The sequence below is a fragment of the Neopelma chrysocephalum genome, unplaced genomic scaffold (genome assembly GCF_003984885.1).
Source record: "Neopelma chrysocephalum unplaced genomic scaffold, ASM398488v2 Primary Assembly neopelma1_75, whole genome shotgun sequence".
NCBI lineage: Eukaryota > Metazoa > Chordata > Aves > Passeriformes > Pipridae > Neopelma > Neopelma chrysocephalum.
Window position 1 is genome coordinate 3,190,357 of NW_020897736.1, and position 24,531 is coordinate 3,214,887.

A 24,531-nucleotide genomic window follows, 5' to 3' on the forward strand; every position below is an offset into this window, starting at 1 on the left:
GGAGAGAAAATTTAGTTTTTCCTGCAACATGAGCTACTTGGATAAACAAAGTTAGTGCCAAAAATTAGATGCTCATTGTTGGTAATGAGGTATTCTGCTAATTTTTACTACTAGCGTTTCAGAAGATTACTTTCCGTGGTAAACTAGCACTAGTAAGAAGATCAAAGTGTGTCTTCACATGGTTTGTTTCACATCATAGATGGCATAATCTTCCTGCTCTATTTTATGTTGTTATATCAACACATGTTGGCCAAAATCTACATCTGTGCAGAGGGTCAGTCTGTTCCTCTGTAGGGAGGCTGAACAGAACCAACTGATAAAACTTGACATGAACTAGCATCTCTACCAAGGAGGGAGTAGTGACCACTGGAAAGGGCAGCAAAGTGACTCTTGCTTGTTGTTCTCAGCCTTTTTCATTAAACATGGCCTTAAAGAGCAGAAAAATCACTGGCTACCACCAGTGTCTGAGCTCAGCTTGGCTTCTGAAGATGATGTTTGAGGTTTGGGCAATCAGTTACTGCAACAAGTTAGTCTCAGCTTCCCATGAGTCTCCTCCAGCTACACTTGTCAGCCTATAAACTGACCTCCCATAATCTATCTGGCAGAGAGTTTTCTGCAGACAAACAATAAATAACACACTTTTAATTGGGCAAAGCTCCAAACCCGTGTCTGGGCCCAAGGCAGCTGCCCTGAGTGGGGTCCCCAAGCAGTCCAGCAGTCTGAACAGCCTTGAGCAGACCCCAGAAGCCACAGTAACAGTGAAGAATCTCTGCACCCTGCTCTGACCATGGGGTCTGTAAATAAACTGGCCCAGAACCTGTTGTCCGTGCATCGTGCTACCATCTGGATATAGCCTGCATTCTTTCCCACACTCCAAATGTTGTTTAATTCATACTGGCTACTGTTATCCTCTTTCTCATGCCAGGACATTTTGTGGGAGGCTATCTGGCATGGGCTGACACAGTGCCAGGAAGTAAGTATATTAATAGATAAACAGTTTAGAGGATTGTGTACCACTGCTTGGGCTCCCAGCCAGGTCCTGCTTAGTTTACCAGATAAGAGAGTGAGGGCTCCTAGAAAGTTACAGGATTCTCCTACTTTCCTGGGACCTGGGCGGGTCTTTCACCCTAAGACTGATGTAGTGGGTTGAATGCAAATAACCCAAGGCTTCTCAAACAGGCCAGGTCTCCAGGAAAACCTTCTCATCTCTCTGGCTGTTGTTCTTCTTACTGGAGATTTATAACTTTGTTCTTCTATTACAAGCAAAATAAGGTGACTTACCCTTCCAACCATGACTCTTTAGTCTGTGCTGTAGATGAGATGAAAGGCTAAAAGATTTAGTTCTTCAAAGGAGAAGTGTGAGGTTTTTGAAGAGATGCACTCATTGCCTTGTACAGGTCATTCAACCACTGCCAAAATATCACATTAAATAGAACTTGCTTTCATCCCAGGCCTTTGGCAAGGCAGACAGGAATGGTCAGTAATTGCTGTGTGGCAGGATATTGCTTCATATTCCTATTTATGAACTTCATCTGCCATCATAAATTCCCACATCAAGGCTTGTCCATATCCCCCTATTAGAAAAAGTAGAGGCTTTCTGTTCACTGACTGCAGGCAGATCAAAACTTCAGGTGGGGGAATAGCTGGGTTTGGGGCTATGGAGAGCCCCTTAAAATCATCATTGCCTTAAGTGTAAAATCAACCTCCCTGCCTGAGAGACAGGCCATGGCTGGCTTCTGCATGCTCTTTGTGTGTCTGGTCTGGAGGGCACTGGTGTACTCTGTCCTGAAAGTGAGTAGTTCGGAACAAGAATATAAAATATTTGTGCACTAAAACAACCTAATGCAACATCCTTCATCTGCCTGCTATCCCTACCTGGGAGTGAGATTGTGCTTCACCTGTGATGACAAGTCCTTCTGAGGCCACATATTTTCACAGGCCATCCTCTCAAAAGCAGAAAGAATCTATCAAAGCTACTGAAAAGAGTGTTGCCTCATGCACTGTCAGCTATTGCTGCTTAGCAGTCTCATCCACAGAGGAGGATGTTGTACAGGTGAGCTTGGGCTTCAACCCAGAGCTTCATCAAGCTTGTATTTTCACTTGATTTTAAAAACAGAAGTCTGAACAAATTAACCTATTGAACTAATTTTTTTTTTTTTTTTTTGGTCTAAGGTGCCCAGTCAACTTGGCCAAAGCATGATTACTTATGGTCTTTACTATCATCACAGCATGATAAGATCCTTTTCCCCCTTCAAAGCTTTTGTTTTTTCTTTTTTTCTGCTGGACAAAGCTCCCCAACTGGCAGACACTGTGCTAATGAGGGGTCTGTATGCAAATCAGCAGCCCAGGTGTTTCCTGGAGGGAACAGTAAAGATTTAAAAAAAAAATAAAAATAAATCACCCAACCAGGCTCTTGGCTCACGTGCTTGCCCCAGCTGCTGCTCTTACAGGCAATTGCTGCCTGCTCATCCCAAAGTGTCTCCTGCCCACTCTCTCTTGGCAGAGAACCTTGGACATGTGCTTGCCTCAGTCTGCAGTGTGATCCAAAAAGCCCTGTAAGAGTTTGGTGCTCAGGTTCCCATGGCATGCTAGTTCATGTCTGTTTGTCCATCTTTTTGTCACTTAGCTTTGTTTTTCCCTTATTTTCCAGCAGAAAGGGAAGGGAGAGCCCTTTATTAGACAGGCGTTAGAAATACCTTCATCAAAAATTCTTTTACTTTTAAAATTTTTTTCCAGCTTTCATATCTAGAACATGTTATCTACCACTTGTGCTGGCTTGTCTGAAGTCCAGTTAATATTACTGCGTATCTGACTTGGAAATTTCTATGTAGAATCAAAACCAGGCTTTGACAAATCAAACCTCTCATTGTTCACACAAGTATTCCTTGGGGCAAAGTGTACCTTTTGTCATGATAACCATGGTTCAAATGACTGGTGGGATACTGCAAAAAGTTATACAATGCCTACTTGAACTCTATATCACCCAAGCATGTTACTGATGCCTCAAATAATTAAGCGCTAAATCCTTTTATATTTGCAAGAATATATATGTTAGCTTTTGAATGGCATTTAACTCTGTAAAACATTAATTAAAATACGTAACAGGCTTAAAAGATTAACATCACAAAACTACTGGCCATTCACATAGCACAATAAATAATTTGCAGAAAAAATATTTACTAAGCACTGCAAATCAAATAATATTACAGCTCCAGAAAAATTATTCCTGTCTGCTGGGGCTGCTTTACAACAGCAAATAATGCATTTAAATTTCATAAATTATCTGAATTCTACCCCAAACAATACATATATACTTACTAAAAAACCCGGCAGATTTAAACATTAAGATCTTAGCCCTGTTGAAGACATGATGAAGTCATATTCAGACTCCCACTGCCTTTATGGCTGGAAGCCTGGTGATAAGGCTGTCTTCATTCTGTTATCCATGGCATTACACAAAGTTGTAGGCTCCACTGTGCTAATGCTTAAAACAAAAAAAATAAAATCCTGTCACTAGTTTAGAGCTCAACTTGGAGCACAAGCTGCTCTCTTTCCTAGGCCAAATGTCTTTTGACTTCTTCCGTGGGAGGAAACCCAGAGAAGGGACAAGTGACAATTTGCTCTCCACATTATATTAAACTTCCTAAAGATAATCTGTCTTGTTTCAAAGATCTTACAGGCAATTGAGCCTCTAGTTATCTTATGTTAATAGTGAAACATAATAGTTCCATGAAAATAGAAACAGAAATCTATATTGTGACTTAGTAGCTTGTAGAAAGGCTTAAATCAATATTGCACAAAAGCTATATGGCCAAATGCTTGCCTATTCCAGGTAGGGAACCTAGGACAGGGCACATCAAAGGAAGGTCTGCCACCTTTTTTCTCTTACATGCAGAATCTCCAAATCCACTGTAAAATCATTGCTCTTGGTGATGACCTGGATTTTTGTGAAATGTTACTCTGAAAGATGACATGGAGGGATCATTCTTTCATGTGGCAGGATGCCTATGAGGAAGCTGAGGAAAAGGAGACCATTGCTCTGTTGAACAGGTTTTTTGAAAAACCAACCTCTCAATAGGTGGACATGAAAAAAGGGAACAGTGTTCTATTTTAAGATTATCTTTTCAGTTCTCAAAAGCTGTTCTTCAGGATAAGAAAAGGAATATGACTAGTCACCTCTACAGTGAAACTCAAGAAGGTTCACTGAGGGTAGAGCTAATAGGCACGTAACTTTTTTCTTTTGCATTAAAATATATAAATTTCTCACAATTGTGAAGACCTCTTTAATGCTCTTAATAGGAGTCTGTCTCATGAGTAACTGTTTTGAAAATCAAAACTTTTTGACCCTATAGACAGATCAGATGCAAAGCAGTAATAGATGGGTGTGGGAGACTTGTGGGAGCCAAGGCTGTGGAGCTGAATGTTCTTAGAGGTGTGGTGCTTTTTACTGTTTGTTTGCTTTAAAGTACAGCTAACATCTTGTACTGCTCACATATAAGGGGGTTTTTGTTTGTAACAAAGAAATACGAAGATGTTATTGTGACATGTTCAGAATAAACACAGAAAAAATACTTCTGCCTCCTTGGAGACTCAGTTTGAAGTGGGCTATTAAAGGAAATGAGGCTGCTGGGATCTTGGAGCAAGATTCCAGCTGGTTCTTGGAAGCCAAGCGTGTATGGCAGAAGGTGGGGGTGTACTAGGTAGCCTCCTGCCCCATGCACACCCATGTGAGTCTCAGGAATGGCAGGGGTGCCGTTCCATTGGGACATGGCAAAAGGCTGAATAACTATTGCAGGAGTAGCGCAAACCGTTGAACGGGTGATGTTTTAAACATCTGTGGTGCATTAGCACCATGGAGCCCTGGACATAAAGTAAACTGTATCATGCTGGGCTTGAACAATTGGGCAATCTAAGCAGTGGGCAATGGCTACAAGGAGTTTTAACTGTGTAAGATGAAGTCCTTGCTTTACAAAAGGGGAAGTGTAACGACTGGTAATGAAGCAAATAACGTGAACGTTCAAGTTGCTGTCACTTTTGACACCAACTCCAAGCTGTTCTAAAATCAGTGGCCAAAATCAAACCGTTACTAGGAGTTCATCCCGAATATTCCTCTGAGGTGCTGTCCTTGCCCTATGAACCGCAGGCAGACTCGCCCTGGTCACTGGGATCTGTGGGGTGTGCACCTCCCTGAACAAGGTGGTGGCTGAATCCCACACTACAACCCCTCAGCTTCTGTGCCTGCAGCAGTGACTGACAGCCTGACGACTGAACGCCCACGTACGGAGCGATGCTGCACTGTACATATGGCAGAGCACAGAAAAAAAGACCAAATGAAATGTAGCAAAAATGTATTTTTTCCAAAGAGGATGGGGGGTGTAAACAGCAAGTAATTCTGTAGTGCACAAAAAAAAGATTGCAGCTGGTTAAGACAAAACAACCAAGTTTTCACTGTATTCCAGTTTTATTCTACTGCATAGGCATCTGCCATGTATGGTCAAAATACCAGATTTTTCTTCTCTTAGACAGCACAAAGAAGGAATAGAAAAGAGGAGAGGAGACTGATGAACATCAACTCTTGGCAGCTAGCAAGTGATGACATGAAAAGCACTTATGGCAATCTCGAAGCATGGTTATTTTTAATTTATTTAAAAGAAAACCTATTCAGAACAGGAGTAAGTTGTTGGCAGGAGCTCTGTTATATTAATTTGTTTAGAAATCTAATGTTTGTAACTTGCTCTTCATGCATATCTTGGAATATTTATTTGGATGAAAAAGTATAGCTGTTTGGTGGTCTTTGCTAATAAATTCAGCCTAACAGAGCTCTGTGAATATAAGGAGCTCTGTGACCTGTTGCTAGTCTTATTTCATTCTCTAAATCTCAAGCAAGAAAATACAAAGCAAGATATCAAGAGAAAATATCCCTAATATTTAAAACTGAGTTGGATTTCAGATTATGCTATAAAATGTTCTGCTGGGAGACTAGACAAGATAACACCTATTTAGCTCATTACTTGCTACTGCTGTTCATCACTGCTACATTAATAGGATAGTTAAAATATTTCCCCAGCTGTAGTTAGAATATTGTTTGGTGTTGAAATCTTTCCTTTTTGAGGGTGCAGGGAGCTATGAGCTGCGATAAAGTACTTGTCTAAACTGGTCTGGTCACGGTGAAAAGATTTTTCTCAAAGGTCTCATAACAGAACACATCAACTTTATATTTGGATTTATTGTAATCACTAGGACTATTTCAGACATCGTTCCAATTGTGCTTGCTTGCATCTGATCCCAGTTAAATGGCTTCAGAGAAGACGCCTGTGACTTCCACCGTGGGAAGCCGGAGGTCAAACGGGTCCTTTCTGCACCTGGCCTCAGTGACAGCCCAGCATCTGTCGTGTGCCAGCCGTGTGTGTGACACCCCTGCAGGGCCTCTGCTGCGGGCAGGGTGACACCGCCACCGACCCCGGAGTCGAACACCCCGAGGTGTGCGTGGGGAAGGGGGTGGGCGTGAGCTCACAGTAGATCTCGGGACCAGCACCGGGACTGTGCTGTGCTGGTAGAGCGAACCTGCCTCTGCGTGCGCTGAGTTCCGCACAAGTTTGTATTTCTCACCTGCCATGTGTGCTGGATGGCCTTTGACTGCGGCACATCAGCCATGCTCTGGTTTGAGTAGGACAGAAGAACGTGGAGATTTGGAAATGCCAGGAGGGATTTTTTTTTCCCCCTACCGTCTCATCTAAGAACTATGTGCGCTGCAGCAGCCAGACAGCATGTTCTTCTGACAAGTTAGGACTTGAAAGCCCGGTGGCCCGGGGGCCCTGCGTGCTAGCCCCGGAGGGGGGGGTATGTCTCCAGGAGCAGTGGTCCTGGAGCGACAGCGGAATAGCCATGACCAAAGCCCCAGAAACTTTGCACCCTCTGGATATAAAGCATCACATTGCGCCAGCACTGCGATTTAACCGGCTGTCACGTCACAGGCGAGCTCCTCAGGGCAGCTCTCCCGTACCCCGGGCAGCCGCACCCCTCCAGCCCGGGGCTGTCCGTGCCCGACCGCCGGCCGGGCAGGGGAGGGGAGGCTGCTCGCCTCTGCTGCTGGGAGCGGCTGGAGCGGGGCTCGCCCTCCCCTCTCTCTGTCCCATCAGCCTCGCAGCGCTGCCCGGGAGCCGCATCAGAGGCAGCGAGGGGGTCCCCGACCCGTTCCCCGGCGCGGTCGCCCCGGTCCCACCGCTCGGGTGGCTCCGGTCCGCCCGTCCAGCCCCCTCTTACCTGCGGGCGAGACCGGCTCGCCTTCGCTGAGCTCCCCGGAGTCCGAGTCCATGCTGCGGGTAGCGGCGGGGCTGCGGGACCGAGGGGCCGGCGCTGGCAGGGGGAGCTCCCGGAGCCCGGGAGCGGATCCCGCTGCCTCCTCCTGCGCTCCGAGCGCTGGGTCGGAGCCACCACACGCGGCCACCCCGCTCAGTGCCATTGGCTGCGGGCGGAGCGGGGCCGGGCGGGCGCGGCGAGGGCGGAGGCAGCGGGGGCGCGGCGGGGGAGCGGCTCCTGCCCCGGCTGTTACACAAGTTGGGCTGCCCGGACCTCGCCCGCAGAGCCCTGCGGGGATGGGGGACAACTGCGCCCTCCCCGCCCCGCGGGTCGCTCCAGGAGAAGCCACTTCTGGCCTTTACAGCCCTTTACACTACCATCGCATCTCCCGTCTGATTTTTTCCATCGCTCTTCTTGTGGGCATCTCCCCTGACCTTCTACCTCATCTCTTTTCGCTGGCTTGGTGTCCTTAATGATGTGTCCTCAAAAATTAGTGATGAGAACAGTGGAGGCCGATGGGGAAGTGTCAGTTCTTGCTGGGTTTTAGTGCCCAGAAGTATATTGAAGGACTCACTTCCGCTGCTGCCTGTTTGTACGTTTTTCTGAGGCAGACAGTGCAATATGTGGTAGATGAAAGCAATGTCATAGGATTGTTTTGAACTCCTGAGTCTGAAAAATTTATGAGTTGAACTCTGCAGGCTTTGCTTCTGCCCTACAAGCTACTACAGTCATGAGCCATCCCTTAATTCAGATGATTGAGGCCACTTGTTCAGCTCTGAGGTTAGGCAGATCTTTCTTCCCCTTTGCTTTATTTTCTAGTTTTTCTTACTGTTATGGACCAAAGATCACTTTTAATTCTAGCACAAAAGTCCCTAGCAAGTAGTAGCAAGAGTACTTTTCTAACTGGGAACCAGCTGCTGTCCTAAAACAGACCTTGAAGATCCATTAGACATATCTATAAATATGTCACATCCTAAAAGCCAGCCGGTGCCTGCAGCAGACTCAATCTCCAGCCAGAGTTTTATGCCTGTAGCTGTAGACTACAGATATCTTTACTCTATAACTTTCTCCCCCAAAACCATGCAGATCCTTGTTGCTGGAGAAAGCAGTGTCTGGATGCTGCTTTGAGGCTGCATACAGCAAAATATCTATCACATCAGACTAAACCTGACACTCTTGACAAATGTGAAGACTTTCTTTGTTAGTGTATAGCATAACATTAAAAAAAAAAGGTTTCTCTTTAAACTGAAAGGGCCCTGTCAAATTCTTTTCAGTGATAGCATTGCACAGAACAAGCTAACTGTGAGAATTAGAACTACAATACTAAAAACAAAGCCAGAGTTTGCCTTATGTTCTAAAGTGACTCTTAACATGCTTCCCTGCCTTCAGATCAGGTTGAGTCTGAGGAGATAGAAAACCTCAAGCTTTCTGGCCCTGGAATATACAGGCTGCTATGTTCAATTTAGTCACAAAAATCTTCAGCCTCTGGAGTGAAAAGTTAGTTGTTAAGTAGTTTGGAACCTTGCTGTCGTAACTTGAGCCTGTACTGTTAAGGCACTTATGGATTTTATTATACAAAAACAAATTCTGACTTCTGTTTGTAATTGTTTTCATTAAATTTAAAATGACATTCCAAATACTGCTGATTATAACCTCATAAATGAGTACATTATAAGGAAAAGCATCTAAATTTAAGTGATTCTAGGATTCTGTTGTGAAAAGCCAATGTGAAATCTGACTGTAGAATACATGGGGAATCTACAAGCATAATATAAACAACATAGCAACAGAAATAACGTAGCAACAGAAAAATCCCAATATTAAGTCACAGAAATAATCCCAGATACCTCACCAAGTACAGAATCTGAGAACTGGAAAGAGTTTAGTATCTCTCTCTTTTTTTGTTCTTGTTTGCTTTTTACCAACATAAATGCAACCTAAAAACTCCCTGATAAGAGCAGTTTAAGTCTAATAGGAAGAGCACGTTTGTATTTGAGTGCAATAAATTAATTTTCTGGACTGTCTTTAATTGCTTGAGACACTAATGGTAATTTCTAACCTGGACAAATTCTGGCTTTTTATGACAATAACTATGATTAGATAAGCAAAAAAGCACAGTGTTTTTTAGCAGGGATGTGTGTACAGCAGAACACTTCCAGCTCCCCCACTGGCAAAGGGGGCTGTCTTGTACAGTGTATTTTGAGTCATGGACTGCAGCTGTGGATGCCTCTCCAAGATGTCCTAGGCACTGGCCTTACCCTATTTTCTGTGTGGGATTTTTTTTTGGGGGGGTACATTGCCTTTTCTGTAATTGCAATTAAATTTTAAACTCTTGAATAGTCACACTTTTCTGCTACTGATCATAGTTACTAGAAGGAGAGATTTTCATCTTTCAGAGACCATGAAAAATAGCCTTAAGATGGAATTGTTAAAAGGAAAACTAAGTCCCACTTATTTTAATTCTTGTCAGTTTTTTAATCCTTGTATAACCACACTAATAAATATTATGATGGAAATAGTATAACTTAATCAATATTGTATTACATCATGCTTGTGATATTTACATTGGGCATTCTCATTACTATGCTGTAATTACTTGCTATTTGACAGTAAATGCTGCTTCAAGATTACTTTCCCTTTTTATTGCTGCTAACTGTAAGGCATTTATAGAAGTTTTCAGCTGTAAAAGAATGAGCATATTGTTTCATTTCAAAACATATGGTTAGAATTCAGATTTTTTCCTTCTCAGTGTTCTCTGCCCAGCACAGTCCAGCACTTGGTTTAACATGTGACCCGGAAAATTCCATATGCTTAGAGCTCTGAACTTCATAGTTTCCACTCATCATAGTACTGGTGCAGAGAAAAGCACAAAAGGTTTATTAACAGCAATATATGTACTAGCTGGATGCATGTTAAATGAAACTCCACGTGGAGAAAGTTGGCATTTCATGACTTATTTATTTTTTGCATTTAGTACAAACAGTGCAATTACATATTCATGGTTATAAGCTAAAGCCCTGCGACTGTAGCTCTGTGACTGTTTCCTTTGTTACAAGGATTGGGCTATTTAGAATCTGGAATGCTTTTTCTCGAGGCTCAGTTAATATTTTTGTCTGTAAATCTACAGATATGACTTACCAGGGGTAACACAGATGATTGGAGCTGCCCCACGTGTCCCATGTATTCCCAGTTATGTGATGCTGTCCTGCAGCTCTGTGGCTGCACTCTGTGGCTCCTCCATTCACATTTCAGCTGCATCTGGTCTTGATCTTCATTCCATATGGAACTTAGCTGAAATTCTCCTCTGCCCACTCATTGTATGAGCGCTGGGGATCTGCTTGTGACAGCTTTTAGGATTCATGCTTCACTGTTCTATTGGCAAATCTCACTTGCATGTTCACACAAGTATAATTTCATCGTATTCTAAATGCTAAAGTCAACCAGCTACCACAGCATCTATGTCTAATACATTTATCCTTACAGGCCTGCTGTGAAATAGGAAAGGATAATAGTATTTTCCTTTTTCAGAGAGAGGGGAAACAAGGTACTGAGAAGCTGTGATTTAAAGTCACATGTGGAGCACAGATTATCACCTGAATCTCATGGGCTGTGGCTGAACTGTTCGTTTATCCCTTTCTCCTAAATAAAAGGTTAGTGAGCTGCCCATGTGGTTTGCTGCTCAAGCTTTCCTCCTTCAAATTGAGCCTTAAAACCTATCATATGAAGCAGTCTGTCTTTTCTTTCCACTGGTATATCTAACAGAGCTGCACTACCTGTTTGTGTTTGATTTGCCTGTTTTACACTGTCCAGACATGAGAATAGGATTGTATCTTCTGGGTTCCAAATGCAAAGATCATGTTTTTTCTCACAAATTATTTCTTACCATTATTTAAATAAGTTTACCTTGTTTCTAAACTTGTTGCCTAATATTTTGCTTCTCTATTTATGATAATATATCTTTCATGTCCAAGTGTCATTGCTATTGAATGTATTAAACAGAGAAGCATCTCCACAGGCTGATATACTCATGAAATATACTGTAGCAGATTTTAGATTTTTTTCCCAATTTCTTTGTGTTGTGTGTGTATATATTTAATGAAGAAAACTATCCTGCACCAAAACATGAATAACTGGTATGAAGGATCAGTAGATTTTCTGTCAACAATTTTGTCATGATAGCAAGTTAGGTTCTTACTGATGTCTGGAAGCCAGTCAGCAAGTGTGTACAGGTATACATTTTGCACGCATTGTTAGGAGATGTTAGTTGCAATAATGCATCTATTGGTGGTCTGCAAACACTCTTCTTATTTGATTTAGTATTCAAATAATGAACAAGATGTCTGCATTACTTAAATTCTTACCCATGTGCCAGTAGATATTCAAAGATCTTGATTTTTGTACCACGTGATGTAGGCAGTGCTTGTACATTCTGTTTGGGAGGATAAATATGGAAGATTGAAGTATTTCCTGCCCCTCTCCCTTTTATGAAGTAGCAGTAGGAGATGTAGGGCATCAGTTCTGAATACCCACCCTGGTATGGACATTTTTAGCCATTGAGCTTGCTGAATTATGTTCTGCCTTTGTGTGGTGTTCACTCCTCTTAAAGAAGGGCTGAGGAAGCAATCACAGACTGAGATTGCAGCCTGGTAATGGTGCAAACCTATGCTGTGGTGTTTGGAATATCCAATTTAAAGATAGGACTGAAATTTAGCTTCAATCACCTCAATGCTCTGTAGGGTGCTCTTACAAGATTTTAATTCCAAAAGAAATAAAGCGAAAAAGTGAAGTAGTAACTTGTCCCATTTCCTCTTGGCTTATAGAAACAGGACTCTTATAAGAACAGAACAGCTAAAATGCTCATGTCCATTTTTTGGTCATGAGGATGTTGTTACTCTTCTGTTCACCTATAGTAGGATTTTGCTTGTAGAATAAAGTTTTCTGTATTAAGCTGTAATTTGAATTGCCTGGGCATTTCATCATTTTCTACTACTTCAGTGGTATTGGGTTTTATTTTACTAAAAATACTTCACCATTCTTTTGTAAGATGGTGATTTGTCCTGTGCTTAGAAAGATATCAGTCTTGCAAGTTACAGATGCAATTTGCTGTAGATTGGCAAATGCTTGAATTCTGAACCTTGTTTTCTAAGTGATTAAAGAAATGAAAGCTGCTTTCCCAAAGTACCTGTTAATTCTGTTGGTGGGAACTTCCTTTTGAAGAAATTCTGTATGAAAATTTTATTGTTTAGGCCATGAGCCTCACTTGTTTCTATGGGCAGGAATTTAGGCACTGTAAGTAACTATCAGGGCTTTAAAACTAAAAATATTGCTTGCAATTTTAATTTTCACTACAGAAATAATAATATTTAATAATATTACACACTAAGGCTGATTAGCTGAAACAAAATTTTGCTTTCTCTGTTCTGGGATTGAGAAAATAAACTTTAAAGAGTTTTTCTCGAGGGAATCACTGTCAAATACAGGATGAAACAGGATTGTATTTTGCTTTGTTCCCATTCTGATGCTGTCTAGAGAAAGCAAGGAGACACCTGCCAGTCAAAATCTTTTTCCTTTCTTCCACTGTATTTGGGAATTGTTTTTAATTCTTGTGGTGGTCACTGAAGTTATTGTAAAATATACCTCATTCCTTACTTTCCATGTGTTGTTGAGTTATGCTCTTCATTACAAAGGTTAATTACCTGATGGCTACATTTAAGTCCTTGTCCACGTCTAAGATGCAAATAAAATACAGTTAAACCAGCAATGCTTGCTGCTGTGTTCCAGTAAGCTTTGAAACAATTTTCTGCTTTTAGTCTGGAAGATGGGTCATCCTTGTTTTCATCCCTGGTTTCAAATTGTGTGTAGGAGGATTCAACAACTTCACAATGCTCCGAGAAAGCAGAGAAAATTTTGTTGCTAGGAAACTCTGGAGGGTCTATACTGTAGAGTCTTTCCAGAATGTTTATAGGTAGCATCAGTTAATTAATTAACTTCTATAATCCTGTTCTTTATGCAAACATCCATATCTTTTCCCTATAGTCATACTGTTACCTGCTTCTGTATCCCAGAAAATACATTCTTTCTGTGGTTATTTCTGTATAGCTTTATTCTTCAACACATGAAAACCAATCCACCAAACACTTCAGATTATGTTGCACTTGGAAGGGTATTATTTGTTCACATGATAATGTTGCCTGGACATCCTGAGTTATTAGGATATGGTAGATCCCACCCTCCCCCAAAAGACAAGAGATCCACAGAGTTGCACATCTTGTGTAGAAATTTAATAAATATTGTAAATATTTATTTAATTTATTTAATAAATTGTTATCAGGAAAAGTCTTAAAGCATACAGTGTTTTGCAGCTGACTAGTCTGGGTGCTTCTTCACATTTAATGCTGTGACTCCCATTTTAGAGCCATAGGATGTATTTGCACATTGGAAAGATGACAGAATGAATGATGCAGATTTCAGGCCAGGAATGGTTCACCTGTGACTGAAATAGTGATGCAACAGCTGAGATAGGTCTTGGTGTAGACTTTCTGCTAAGAAGTGTACCATTCTTTGGACTAAAGGGAATCATAATCTCTGAGAAGCAATCATACAGACAGAAATCAATTTTTAGTGGAGCAATTCACTAACATCTACAGACTCAGCTCAAATGGCAGAATATTAATACACTCATTTGTGGTTTCTGTAGAGCTTGATGTGATTTTTAGAACAGCATGGTAACATCATCTTCTTCTGACAGTGTGTGGGCATTACTTTATGGCCATTTCCAAGAGCATGGCAAAAGGCCCTCTGCTGCCCACCTATCTATAAATAACTGAATATCATCAACCCAGGCATAAAATTGCATTTTATAGGTAGTCTTGGGAACATGCAACATAGGCAATTGGATTACATGTAGTCCTACAACAGTCCCAGTAAAAAGAATGAAATTACTTAGTAACTTGCTGTCCAGATGACTTTCAGGGGAATTATTTCTCTTGCACACACTGAGGGACTCAGAGTAGCCATAAATACAATATATGAATGAGTTGAATTCAACTTGGACAATGCAAATTTATCTTTAAACAAGTAGACCTAGAGGCTTTACTTTCGTGTAATTAAATTTTTGGCTTGTAGATCTTGGATCCTTTTTGCAGCTGAGATGGAAGACCATCTTTCTTTAAACATTGCTGAGGTCAGCACTGTGGAATGTGTCTGTTGATGTCTACTCAATGATTTTATGTGAATTCTACCTGTTTCCAGCATAGAATCATAGAATAGAATCATTAAGTTTGGAAAAGACCTTCAAGATCAAGTCCAACCTTTGACCAAACACCACCTTACTACCAAAACCAAAGCACAAAGTGCCGTGGCCAGTTGTTTCTTTGCTCTTAAAGTATTTGTATGAGGGAAATGAAGAGATCATGATTACTGTTTCTGCTACTTCAAGAAAAAGAAATACTAATCTGCTTCCTGAAGGAAAACAAAAAAATACTCTGATTTTCTGGCTTTCATCACCGCTCCCTGCCAAAGACCCTGACTAGAAAGTGAGAGTTTAGGACAGAGGTGCTGTGGGGAAACTTAACACTGAAATGCTTAAATTGCTTTCATTGCATGATGAACTCCCTTTACTCTTCTAATGCTTGATTTGTGAAATATGTGCAGACGAAAGGACCAGGAAAAACCAAGATTTTACAGTGTATAATACAGTGGTGCTGCATTTAACTTGTGTAATGTTTATGGCTGCCAATCAGTCTGAACAGGCTGTAATAGAAAAAGTACTAGGATAGTTCAGGTTGGAAGGCATCTCAGGAGGTTAACCAGTCAAAGCAGAACTCTGCCAAAGGTTTGTCTGTGCTAAAGAAAGAGAATACAACACTTGTCAGCAGAGCACATTCTGTCTTGGTTTGTTACGCACCTGTAAAACACATAAATAAAAATTAAAGAATTAGAACAGAAATTGTAGGCAGGAGAGAATGAGATCCATTATCTGAAAGCAATTTAGAGCCAAAGATGAAAACCCAGCCATTACTATAACAACTGTTTCTACCGAGGCTTTTGTCATATTAAAATTGCAACGTCTAGTGGGTTTGAAAGGAATGCCAAGCAAAGCTTGAGTCACGGGGGAGGCTGAGTATTTCCCATTTTCAGACAAGCAGGTAGAAGTGGAGGCTCAGCATCTCACAGGGAACACTAAGAACAACAAAGGGGTTGAAGACTGACAGGGGAACTGAGTCCTGATGTGAAGGATGCTAGAGGAGGATTAGATCAGCAGCATGTGGTGCAAGACCTGAAGAGAGGACAGCACTGTATGTTTTGGAATGTGAGAATCCAAGCTCTCTCTGTGCCTGGCTAAGAAGTCCAGTTCATTACTGATAACAAAAGTAAATGAACAGATTTCAGATAATATCCATGGGGTTGGTTGTATAACACCACTCTCAGCTCTGTACCAACAGTTACAGTGAGCAGAAAGCTGAGTCACTGCAGAGGTTCATTATGGGGAGCACAAGCCCAAGGGCAGATCAGTGGCTGCAGGTGTTATAATAAAAGAATGTGAAGAATGATAGAAAGCCATCCCAAAGTCTGTGAACTGAAATGCTGCAGGAGAACAATAGGGTGCTAAAGCAAGCATGCTATTTCTTTAGGTGAAAGAAATAAGTTTTCCACCATTTGGAAGGACAATGAGCTCTGACTCTACCCCAGTCAGACAAGAAATTATGCCCAGCAAACACCAGTCTAATTAATGAGACCACATGTCTCTAAGCAGAGCTTTCTGAGCCTAGTTAAAGTCAACCAGGTGCCATGAAGCTATAAATGTACTGGGAATTCAAAGAGAAGGATCTGAAGTAGTAGCTGATGTCATTCTGGAGATAAAAATATCTTATCTGGGGTAAAACTGGGCCTGGCTACTCATGCTTTTCCTGAAGGTCTTTGTTCTAATGAGTTCTAGGAGTTTAAGAGGTCTAATAAGCAATGTTTAATACTGAAGGAGGGAAAGGAGCCTGTGGTGTTGCTGACACCTCCTCGCAGCATCGTACAGTAGGGATGAGGGCTGAGTCAAATATTCACAGTTGGGGCACAATTGCAACTAAATTTTTATATGAACTACTGGAAATGTTAGGAGAGGAGATCCTTAGTTAAATGATTATGTAACTTGTAAAATGTTTTTCAAGCTAGGGATAGATTTAAGAGGTAGAAATTAAAATAAATATATGAGGTACAAGGATATCTACAATTACCACTGCAGAACACACAGTATCACACTGACCACTCGGCAAACCTGTTTTGAGATTACTGGCTTAGGCTCAGAAATGGACTTTTGTTTAAAGTGACATGTTCTTGATATTGAAAAATATTGTATGAAAAGGCAACCTTACACAGCATTGGCCAAAGCATGTGTGGGTTGGATTTAAGCAGCCCATTTGTTATATCCCTCTAATATGCTGTGATAAAAGTGAATCCTGAAGTACCTTGCATTATGACTCATCCAATATTAAGATATGTCAGCGTTCATAAACAATGCTGTTCATCTTCTGTGTATGTGCATGTGTAAGAGGTGTAGGTGGAAGCTGAAGTTTTAGTTGTGATGACTCAGCCTTTATTCACTGTTTCTCTTATTTCTGGTTTATGAAGAAGTGCTTTTCTTTCCTGTGCATTTAGATGGGTGAAGTTCCAGGGCTCAGTGTGGAATGTTGGATATTCATTTCCTGGAACAATCCTGAGATTTTTATGTCTAGGGTATTTGACTGTTAAAAATTCAGCCTGCTGTCCCAGGCAGTGATCTGGATTTTTGACCCTAATTTCTTCACTTCCTTTCTCTGTAAACCACTCAAGTAAATGGAGAAATTTTACCTACACTCTTGTTGGATTTTATGTGCTATTGTTAAAGGGCTTTTACAGGTAAGGATTTTCAAGAGAAATATGCCTTTTATGCATTTCACATTCTCAAAGTAAGCATTCTCATTTTGTTATCTTGCCAGGCTATTTGAAAAGCCAGGGACCAATTTGAATACAATTGAATTATAATATGATGAGAATGCAAAAATTAGAAGCGAAGAACAAATAGTTATGACAGCGATTTAGGTCTTGTTTGGCAAAGAGGTGAAATAGTCTGTTCAACTTTGCAGCGTGGTGTTTTGCTTTTTATTTGTAATGAGAATTTGTATAGTTATAAATTTTAGATTCTGTAATTTGTGTAATCTATCAGATGAGAGAATCTCCTTGAATAAATGATGAGAAGAGTGACTGGTCTTGTAACAGGACTAAGTCAGGCAGAGTTCCCACTTGAGTTTTGTGTCGGTGCCCCGGGAGCCGCACACACTCAGTGCAGCCGGCAGATGGAGGGCTGCACCAGCTGCTTAAAATCGTTCTTGGCTGCCCGTCCCTGGCAGACGCACCGCTGACTGTCGGAAAGCTGCTGCGGTTCTGATGCTTCGTATTTCTCTTTCAAAACAAGAATCTGTTTTAAAAGGTGGACCCTATTATAATTATTTGAACTGTCTCTTCTTCACAATTATGTATTGCTCCATTTGTGGCATTTAAACCGTTGTGGGTGGTGATGGTAGTTAGAAACCAGGTGATCATTGCAAAGCCAGGACATAAATAACATATTCAGGAGTCAGGGGGAGGTTGACTGCATTTCTTTTTAACATCATGAAAACTCAAAGGCCCATAATAGAAATATACCTGCCAGACTCAATATATTGCAATGGTATGTTAATGATGAATTATGAGGTTGCAGGAGCAGTATAAGTACACAAATATACAAAGCAGTTGCACTTCTCCCATAAATGTTTACTGCAGACATTGTTCTGGAAGTTCTCATGAACCATGTTGCACCAGGTCAAATGGATACAGTACTTGTTGATATGGTAATCCCTCCATTTCAGGCATATTCAACCTGAGACTTTCTCCTATATCTTAATTTTGTTACCTGCTTACTCCTTGAATGGCCAAAGCAGCTTCAGTACAAAACTGTGACAGCCTAAGCAGTCACAGAGAGGAAGGATTCAGTCGTGCCAAGTGCTGTTGGGATGGTGTGGCATTTTCTGTGCCAACTTCCACTGTGTCCTGATCCCTTGCACTTCAGGGAATAGGAGCACCAGCAACAGAAGAAAGCTGTTTGTGATCCCCCCCAGGTTTTCCCCTTGTGTCCTCCACAATGGGTCTGCTGGACCATCTCCCTCTGTTTCTTTTTAGCTGGTCAGCCAACACAGCATGACTTTCCCCTGGCTGCCTACCATCTGCCTGTAGACTCTCTTCTCCTTTTGTTTCTCTTTAAAAACTCACTCCTGTGAGGCACTGAGGGTCTGTCATGAAATCCTAAACATTCATGTTTCCTACTGGCGTTTAGGAAAAATGATTGCTCAAAATAAGTGAAGAGAGTCAGCATCTAGGGAGAAGGTATAGTGACTTGGAAAAAGACATGCCAGCAATGGTAGCTCTGTTTGAGCCATGTTTTTCATAGCCTTGTAATGATGTCCTAATGAATATTTATCATTATTTGTGAGACCCTATTTTCAGCAGTTGTGTATTATAGTAACAGCTGACAAAATGTTCATTTTGGTTTGTAATGAAATTGTCTCTGTTTTAGCTGTTTATTATGATGGGGATGTCACTCCCATACCATTGTGTCTGCCATTATAACACAGCTGGATTATTGGCAGGCTAGCAAGATTAAAGGCATATCTATCTCAGTGGTTTGTTTCTTGTCCAGATGAGGGTCTCTGAGTAGAAATGTTAACTCTTTGCACAGTGCATTTGTCTTGTTTTGGGGTTTTGGGGTTCTGTAGCATGTGAGAATTCTTTCAGAACTTCCCATGCTTTTGTTCTAAGTGACAGTCACTGAAATAAAACTCCTTCAAGCAATATGGAAGTGTTCACTGATAAAGTAAATTGCATTGAATTTCACTCTTATCAACTTTAAGTCAATCAGAGTAGACTATGTTGTAAGTGTTGGTTCATGTGTAAGGTGCTGTACATCTTTTCCTGTATCCTTGATATATCTGGACTGATCAATGCAGGGGTGTCTGTGGTGGAGAGAATCAGCACTCATTCTGTACATACATGGTCCAAAGTTCTCAGTTATTTTGTACTCTTCTTACTTCAGCTCCAGTGAACTTGCAGGGCCTATAATATATTCCTCAGTTTTTAACACTTGTTAAAAATTTATTTGAATCAGATAAAAGCTTTAAACTTCTTTTGCTTCTGACATTTTAAGGTAACTTTCTATGTTTTCTTTCAGTCATATCTAATTTTGGGTAAATCACTCTTATATAAAAGTAAGCATCCACAGGATGTGTTCATTAGTATTAGGTATTGCACTTTAAAGTCATACCCACTTTAAGCCTAATACTGCATTGGCCTTGCTGCCACATTTTTATCATATCTGACATAGTAGTATAAAAGTATGTTTTTACCATTTGGAGGTTTGCTGCCCGTAGTGATTTGAGGCTTTACAACATGTAAAACAAGGCCTGACTCCTCTGCCAAAGAGCTGGCAACCTAATTCAGTGGAATGTTGACCAATTCTGCACTCAATTTAAAACAGACAACCAAGCTTTTAAGTGTAAAAACAGCCTTGGGTTTCAGCTACCAATGCAATTATTCTAGATCTCACCAGTGAAAACTGTTTGAAATCTTACACTGACATTTAGGAATCTGGTCAAAATATTTTGTCATTGTTTTCCCTGACTTAAGTTTTAGCACAGCCCATGTTACTCTGGAAACCTTTTAACACCTCTTTTTAACTAGGAAACATAGTGAAAACGCTCATTAGGGTAAAGACTTTGGCCAACAGAGAGAAACAGCTTTAAATAAACCAGTCTTTTGGGATTACTGTTTCCCATTTCTCAAATAACGTTGCTGTTCTGAGAATGCTCAGTTTAGGCAAATCTTTACTACAAATTGACATCCAGCTCTAACTTAATGCTGGATGATGGATTAAACCATAAGGTTGTCTTTGCAGTGTTAATTTTGAAGCGTCAGAAAAATTTGGGCCTACCCTTAATTATAAAAAATGAAGTTCATTTAGATTTCAATGGGAAAGAATCTGGGGGATTGATTCCATCTTTAGGGAATCTTTTTGAGAAAAGTGGGACTGATTTTGCTGATGGAAGGTGTACTGTAGTTGGGTTTTTGCTCTTAAAAAGAACCTGGAGTGATTTGGAGCTGCGTTGTTCAAAAATTGCAAGCACTCAGCAGGGCAAAGTATCTCCTATTTGTACTGTATAACACAGACTATTAAGTAACTGAGTTTGTCATGCAGTGCATATTGCACTACATCTGGTTTCTTCTTACTCCCTCAACTTAGAAATAGATGTTCAGCTGTTCCCATAATGAGAGAGCTGCACTGGCATTTTAATTTTTACAAAGCACATTCTAGAATTCTTCAGTTAAAGCAGGAACGTTCTTTCAAAATTATTGTCCACGTTGTGTTCCTGTAACAGGGTGTAGAAAGTGTTAAAAATATAACACATAACAAGAACAGATGTCCCATGGCAAAGTTGAGATAAAATTGGAAGAAATTAACACCCAGTTTGAAAATGTGCAGCAATGGAAACTTTGTTCTGCATATGGGGTCTCAGGCTTGGATGCCTACATCCCCTCCCCTTCATTGTTGAACAAAGAGGAAAACAGGAACAGAATAAAAATAGAAATTGATAAAAAAAGCTCAATCAATGTGTCCATTTTTATCTTGTAGAAGAATTTCATTTGCTGATCCATTTTCTTTGCATAATTGCCAATGAATTGAGCTCACCTTTTATATCTGAAGCACAACTCTTAATTGCATCAACACAATCTATAAAGGCCTGCAACATAATCCCCATTCCACAATGCTGTTACTTTGATCTATTTCTGAGCCATTATCTCATAAAATTATTTGTTTTATTGTTTGAACTAAAAAAACTTGGAAAATTAGGATGTTCAGATAAATGATTTCAGGTTTGACTTGTCCTGTTTCACGTAGAGAAGAAAAATCGGTATTGGGTTGAATAAAGCCCTCAGTATCCAGTTGCTAAAAAATTGGGAGTATATGAAATTTATAGATAGTAGCTTTGTAAACTTAGAGGTTTTTGCCTTCCTCACAGTTCAGAAATAATTTACATATATATTTAATATCCAAATCTCTTTTATTTGATATTAAACTCTTTAGTCAGCAATATCACAGGACAATGCTGAAGAGAAGATGCCACAAGAAGTAATTTTTTATGTGTAGGTGGTGCAGATCTTTGCTGGCTTGTTGAGGATTTATTTTTTTTTACACTATATATTTCTCTAAAGGGACAACAAGCCAATGACCACTCACAGGTGAGGGTTGTCTTTGAAATGCAAGAAAACTTTCTCACACAAATTTTGTTTTTTCGTGTAAATAAACCAAATATATACTGCTAAATTATTCCCAGCTGAGCAATTATTTTGCTGCCCTGAGAGTGGAATTATTATTTTTGCTTTCTTTATCAAAATGATTGTTGAATATCAGTCCTTTCTAAGATGTACAGAGCCAAGGAAGGGTGGTTAATACACATATTTACCTTTGACATTCAGGATATCAGAATTTTGTACCTTGATTCACACTTTGTGGACTGTCTAACTACGTGTTAATCTGAGAAATTGGCATTTCTACCACATTTGGTAGATGGGATGGTACTGTGGTCGCTGTATCATGATGACTGACCACCAAAGCGTTCTGATTAGTTACAATGGAATATAAAACTTTTTCTTCCTTTTTTAAAAAAAGTATATTTTAGAGTTCATTCTTTTACCAAGGTTTGTTAGAGTCTTACCCTTCTGTCTCTCAAAAATTGATTTCTTTTGTGAGTGCCAAACATTAGCTATTGTTCTTTCTCATCCAGAAAACAATAGATCAATTTAATCAATCAATTTAATTCTATGCCTCTGCTTCTCCATTTCTAATGAAACTTGATTATCAAAAGATCCAATACCCCTTTTATAGAATTTGCATTAATTAGACTTTCTCCTGGATGCAATCATTCTGAGCACTTAAGTGCTTCCAGTTTGTTAATTCATTACAGTCAAGCAGAGATGGTGGAGCTACGTCAGCATCATTTTCTATGTTTTACCTTGTCACAAAGAAGTTTCCAATTTTACCCTTTCAGCACTTTTGAACATCTGCCTGGAAAAACCAACAATTTTTAGAAAGTATGACTTGTTGAGTTTTTGGATTATTTGATCTTTCTTTGTCCAGAGACTCTCTGTGAAAACTCATCAGGAGACAGAGTAGACCCAGGCAGTCAGAAGGGTTGGGGTTTTTTGTGACGTTATTTCAATCAGACTCATAAGGGATGTTTTTAATAATTTTGATAAAAATAACCTTTCACAACGTGCTGTGGTGATACAATGTCTCTTGAGTGCCATCTGTCTTCGAGATCTGTACAATATGTCCTATATAATACCTAGTGTTAAGAACTGCAGTGTCTGAAATGTCTAAGTAGCAAAAGGGAGAACTTTGATAGGAGAGGAGAAGGAGAACACTCTGCAAGATTTCCTAGTACTGCTAAAAGACAGCCATTGTCTGCTGGCTGATAGCTGACCTGAACAAAGGAAAATAACACATTATGTCCCAGCTAGAGACCCTCAGGTTTCTGTGAGTCTGTTAAATGGGAAAAGATCCTGATTTCTGAGACTGTAGGTAGGGAAGTCAGAGACTCACCCTTTTGTATAGAAAGGCAGGGACATTCTTACAAGACTTTTTGATAGCAAAAAATGTAAGCTACTACTGATTGATTCTTCAGCTGTCCACTGAGATGGAACCAATATCATTAGATCAAGATAGTATTTCTGTTTTGTTTTTTTATTACTGACAAGCCTGGTAAAGCTGCTAAAATTTTAGAATAAACTCATACTATTTCCATTGGTTTGACAACAGGATGGCTTGTGCAGAGGGCCTGTGTGTCCTAGAGATCCAGAGAACAACCCTTGGCCATGTTATAACTCTTACTAAGGGCTATGTTAGACATGTCAACAAATAGAGAGGAGATGAAAACTAAACTTCTGGTTGTCAAAACTGACAGATGAGCAACAGGAGAGAAACCCATTCCTGGAATGAACTGGAATTATCTGCTCCTGCAAGCAGCATGGTAGTCATAGAGAAACCTTGTCCAGGTTTTATAAACAGCATTTGGCAGTGTAGCAAATGTCTGCAATCTGAGATGATGTTTTTCCACTCTTCCTTCACCCTGTCATTCATCACTCTTCTTATTTTTATAAAACATACAGAGCTTGAGCTAAAGTGTGCAAAAGGAAAAGCTCCTTGTGCCTTCAGTGGGCTGTGTGTGAAACCTCTGTTGTGATTTCCTTTCCCCCCCCCCCCAGTCTTGATCTCAAGTAAATCTTGGCCTTTCACTCAGATCTTTATGAGCAGGGTTTGATAATCATGTGGATTTTTTTGTTGTAACTGCTAAGAACTGCAATTTAGGATGAAATCATTGAACTTAACATAGCCAGCAATACTAGACACTATGTACCAAAAAAGAAATGCAGATTCATCAAACATTCCATCCCTATTGGATGGAATCCATCCTTACAGGCTGGAAAGAGATTCTATTTGTCTTGTGTGCTGTGTCTGTTAAATATTGTTGTCTCGTGTTACTTTTTTCTTTTGAAATGAATGTGCCTTTTTTTTTCTTCAAAATCCATCTCAACACACAACTCAGAGTATGTTCTACTGGTGGTTAGATTTATGGATTCGAGTTTGTGAGCTGCTTTTACAACAGTAAATCTTCCTAAGTTGAACTTCTGCTGCACAGAAAGAAAAAACCAAAAACATTTGGAGTAAATGGGATTAGCAGTGTATGTGTTACTCTTCAATTTCCACACCTATCTGTGTATGTGGTAGTTAAAGCAACCCTTGTTTCTCCATTTTGATATTCTGCTAGGTTACGTACAAAAGATGCAACGCATCACAGCTTTTTAATAACCTGGCAGAATCATCATTAGCAATGGGAGGGCAATTATTTCTCTTCATTAAACTTCTCAGTGCTTATTTAAAGTAATCAAGAAACCATATGCTTTGTAGTCTTGCATAGTTAATGCATGTCCATTTCTGCATTTTCTGTAACACCAAAGCCCAAAATTATACTGCAGGGTTAGGAAATACCTGTGGTCAGATGGCAATTTCAGAAATGGCTGTTAAGAGGTGTTAATTAAATCCTCAGCTTTCCTAGATACTTTTAACAGAGATTAATATGGATGTCTGGCTACTATAGGAGCCTGTGAAAATGC

General features: G+C 40.2%; 1 protein-coding gene across 1 annotated transcript in view; it reads right to left on the reverse strand.

Annotated features, from left to right (window-relative positions):
* The window catches only part of TNFAIP8L3 (TNF alpha induced protein 8 like 3), a 46,501-nt gene extending 39,010 nt beyond the window's left edge, over positions 1–7,491 (reverse strand). The window contains exon 1 of the mRNA XM_027688248.1: positions 7,264–7,491. Within this exon, the coding sequence (XP_027544049.1) occupies positions 7,264–7,462 (199 nt within the window). The 5' untranslated portion in view covers positions 7,463–7,491. The remainder of the gene's footprint in view (positions 1–7,263) is intronic.
* Between the last annotated feature and the right edge of the window lie 17,040 nt (positions 7,492–24,531).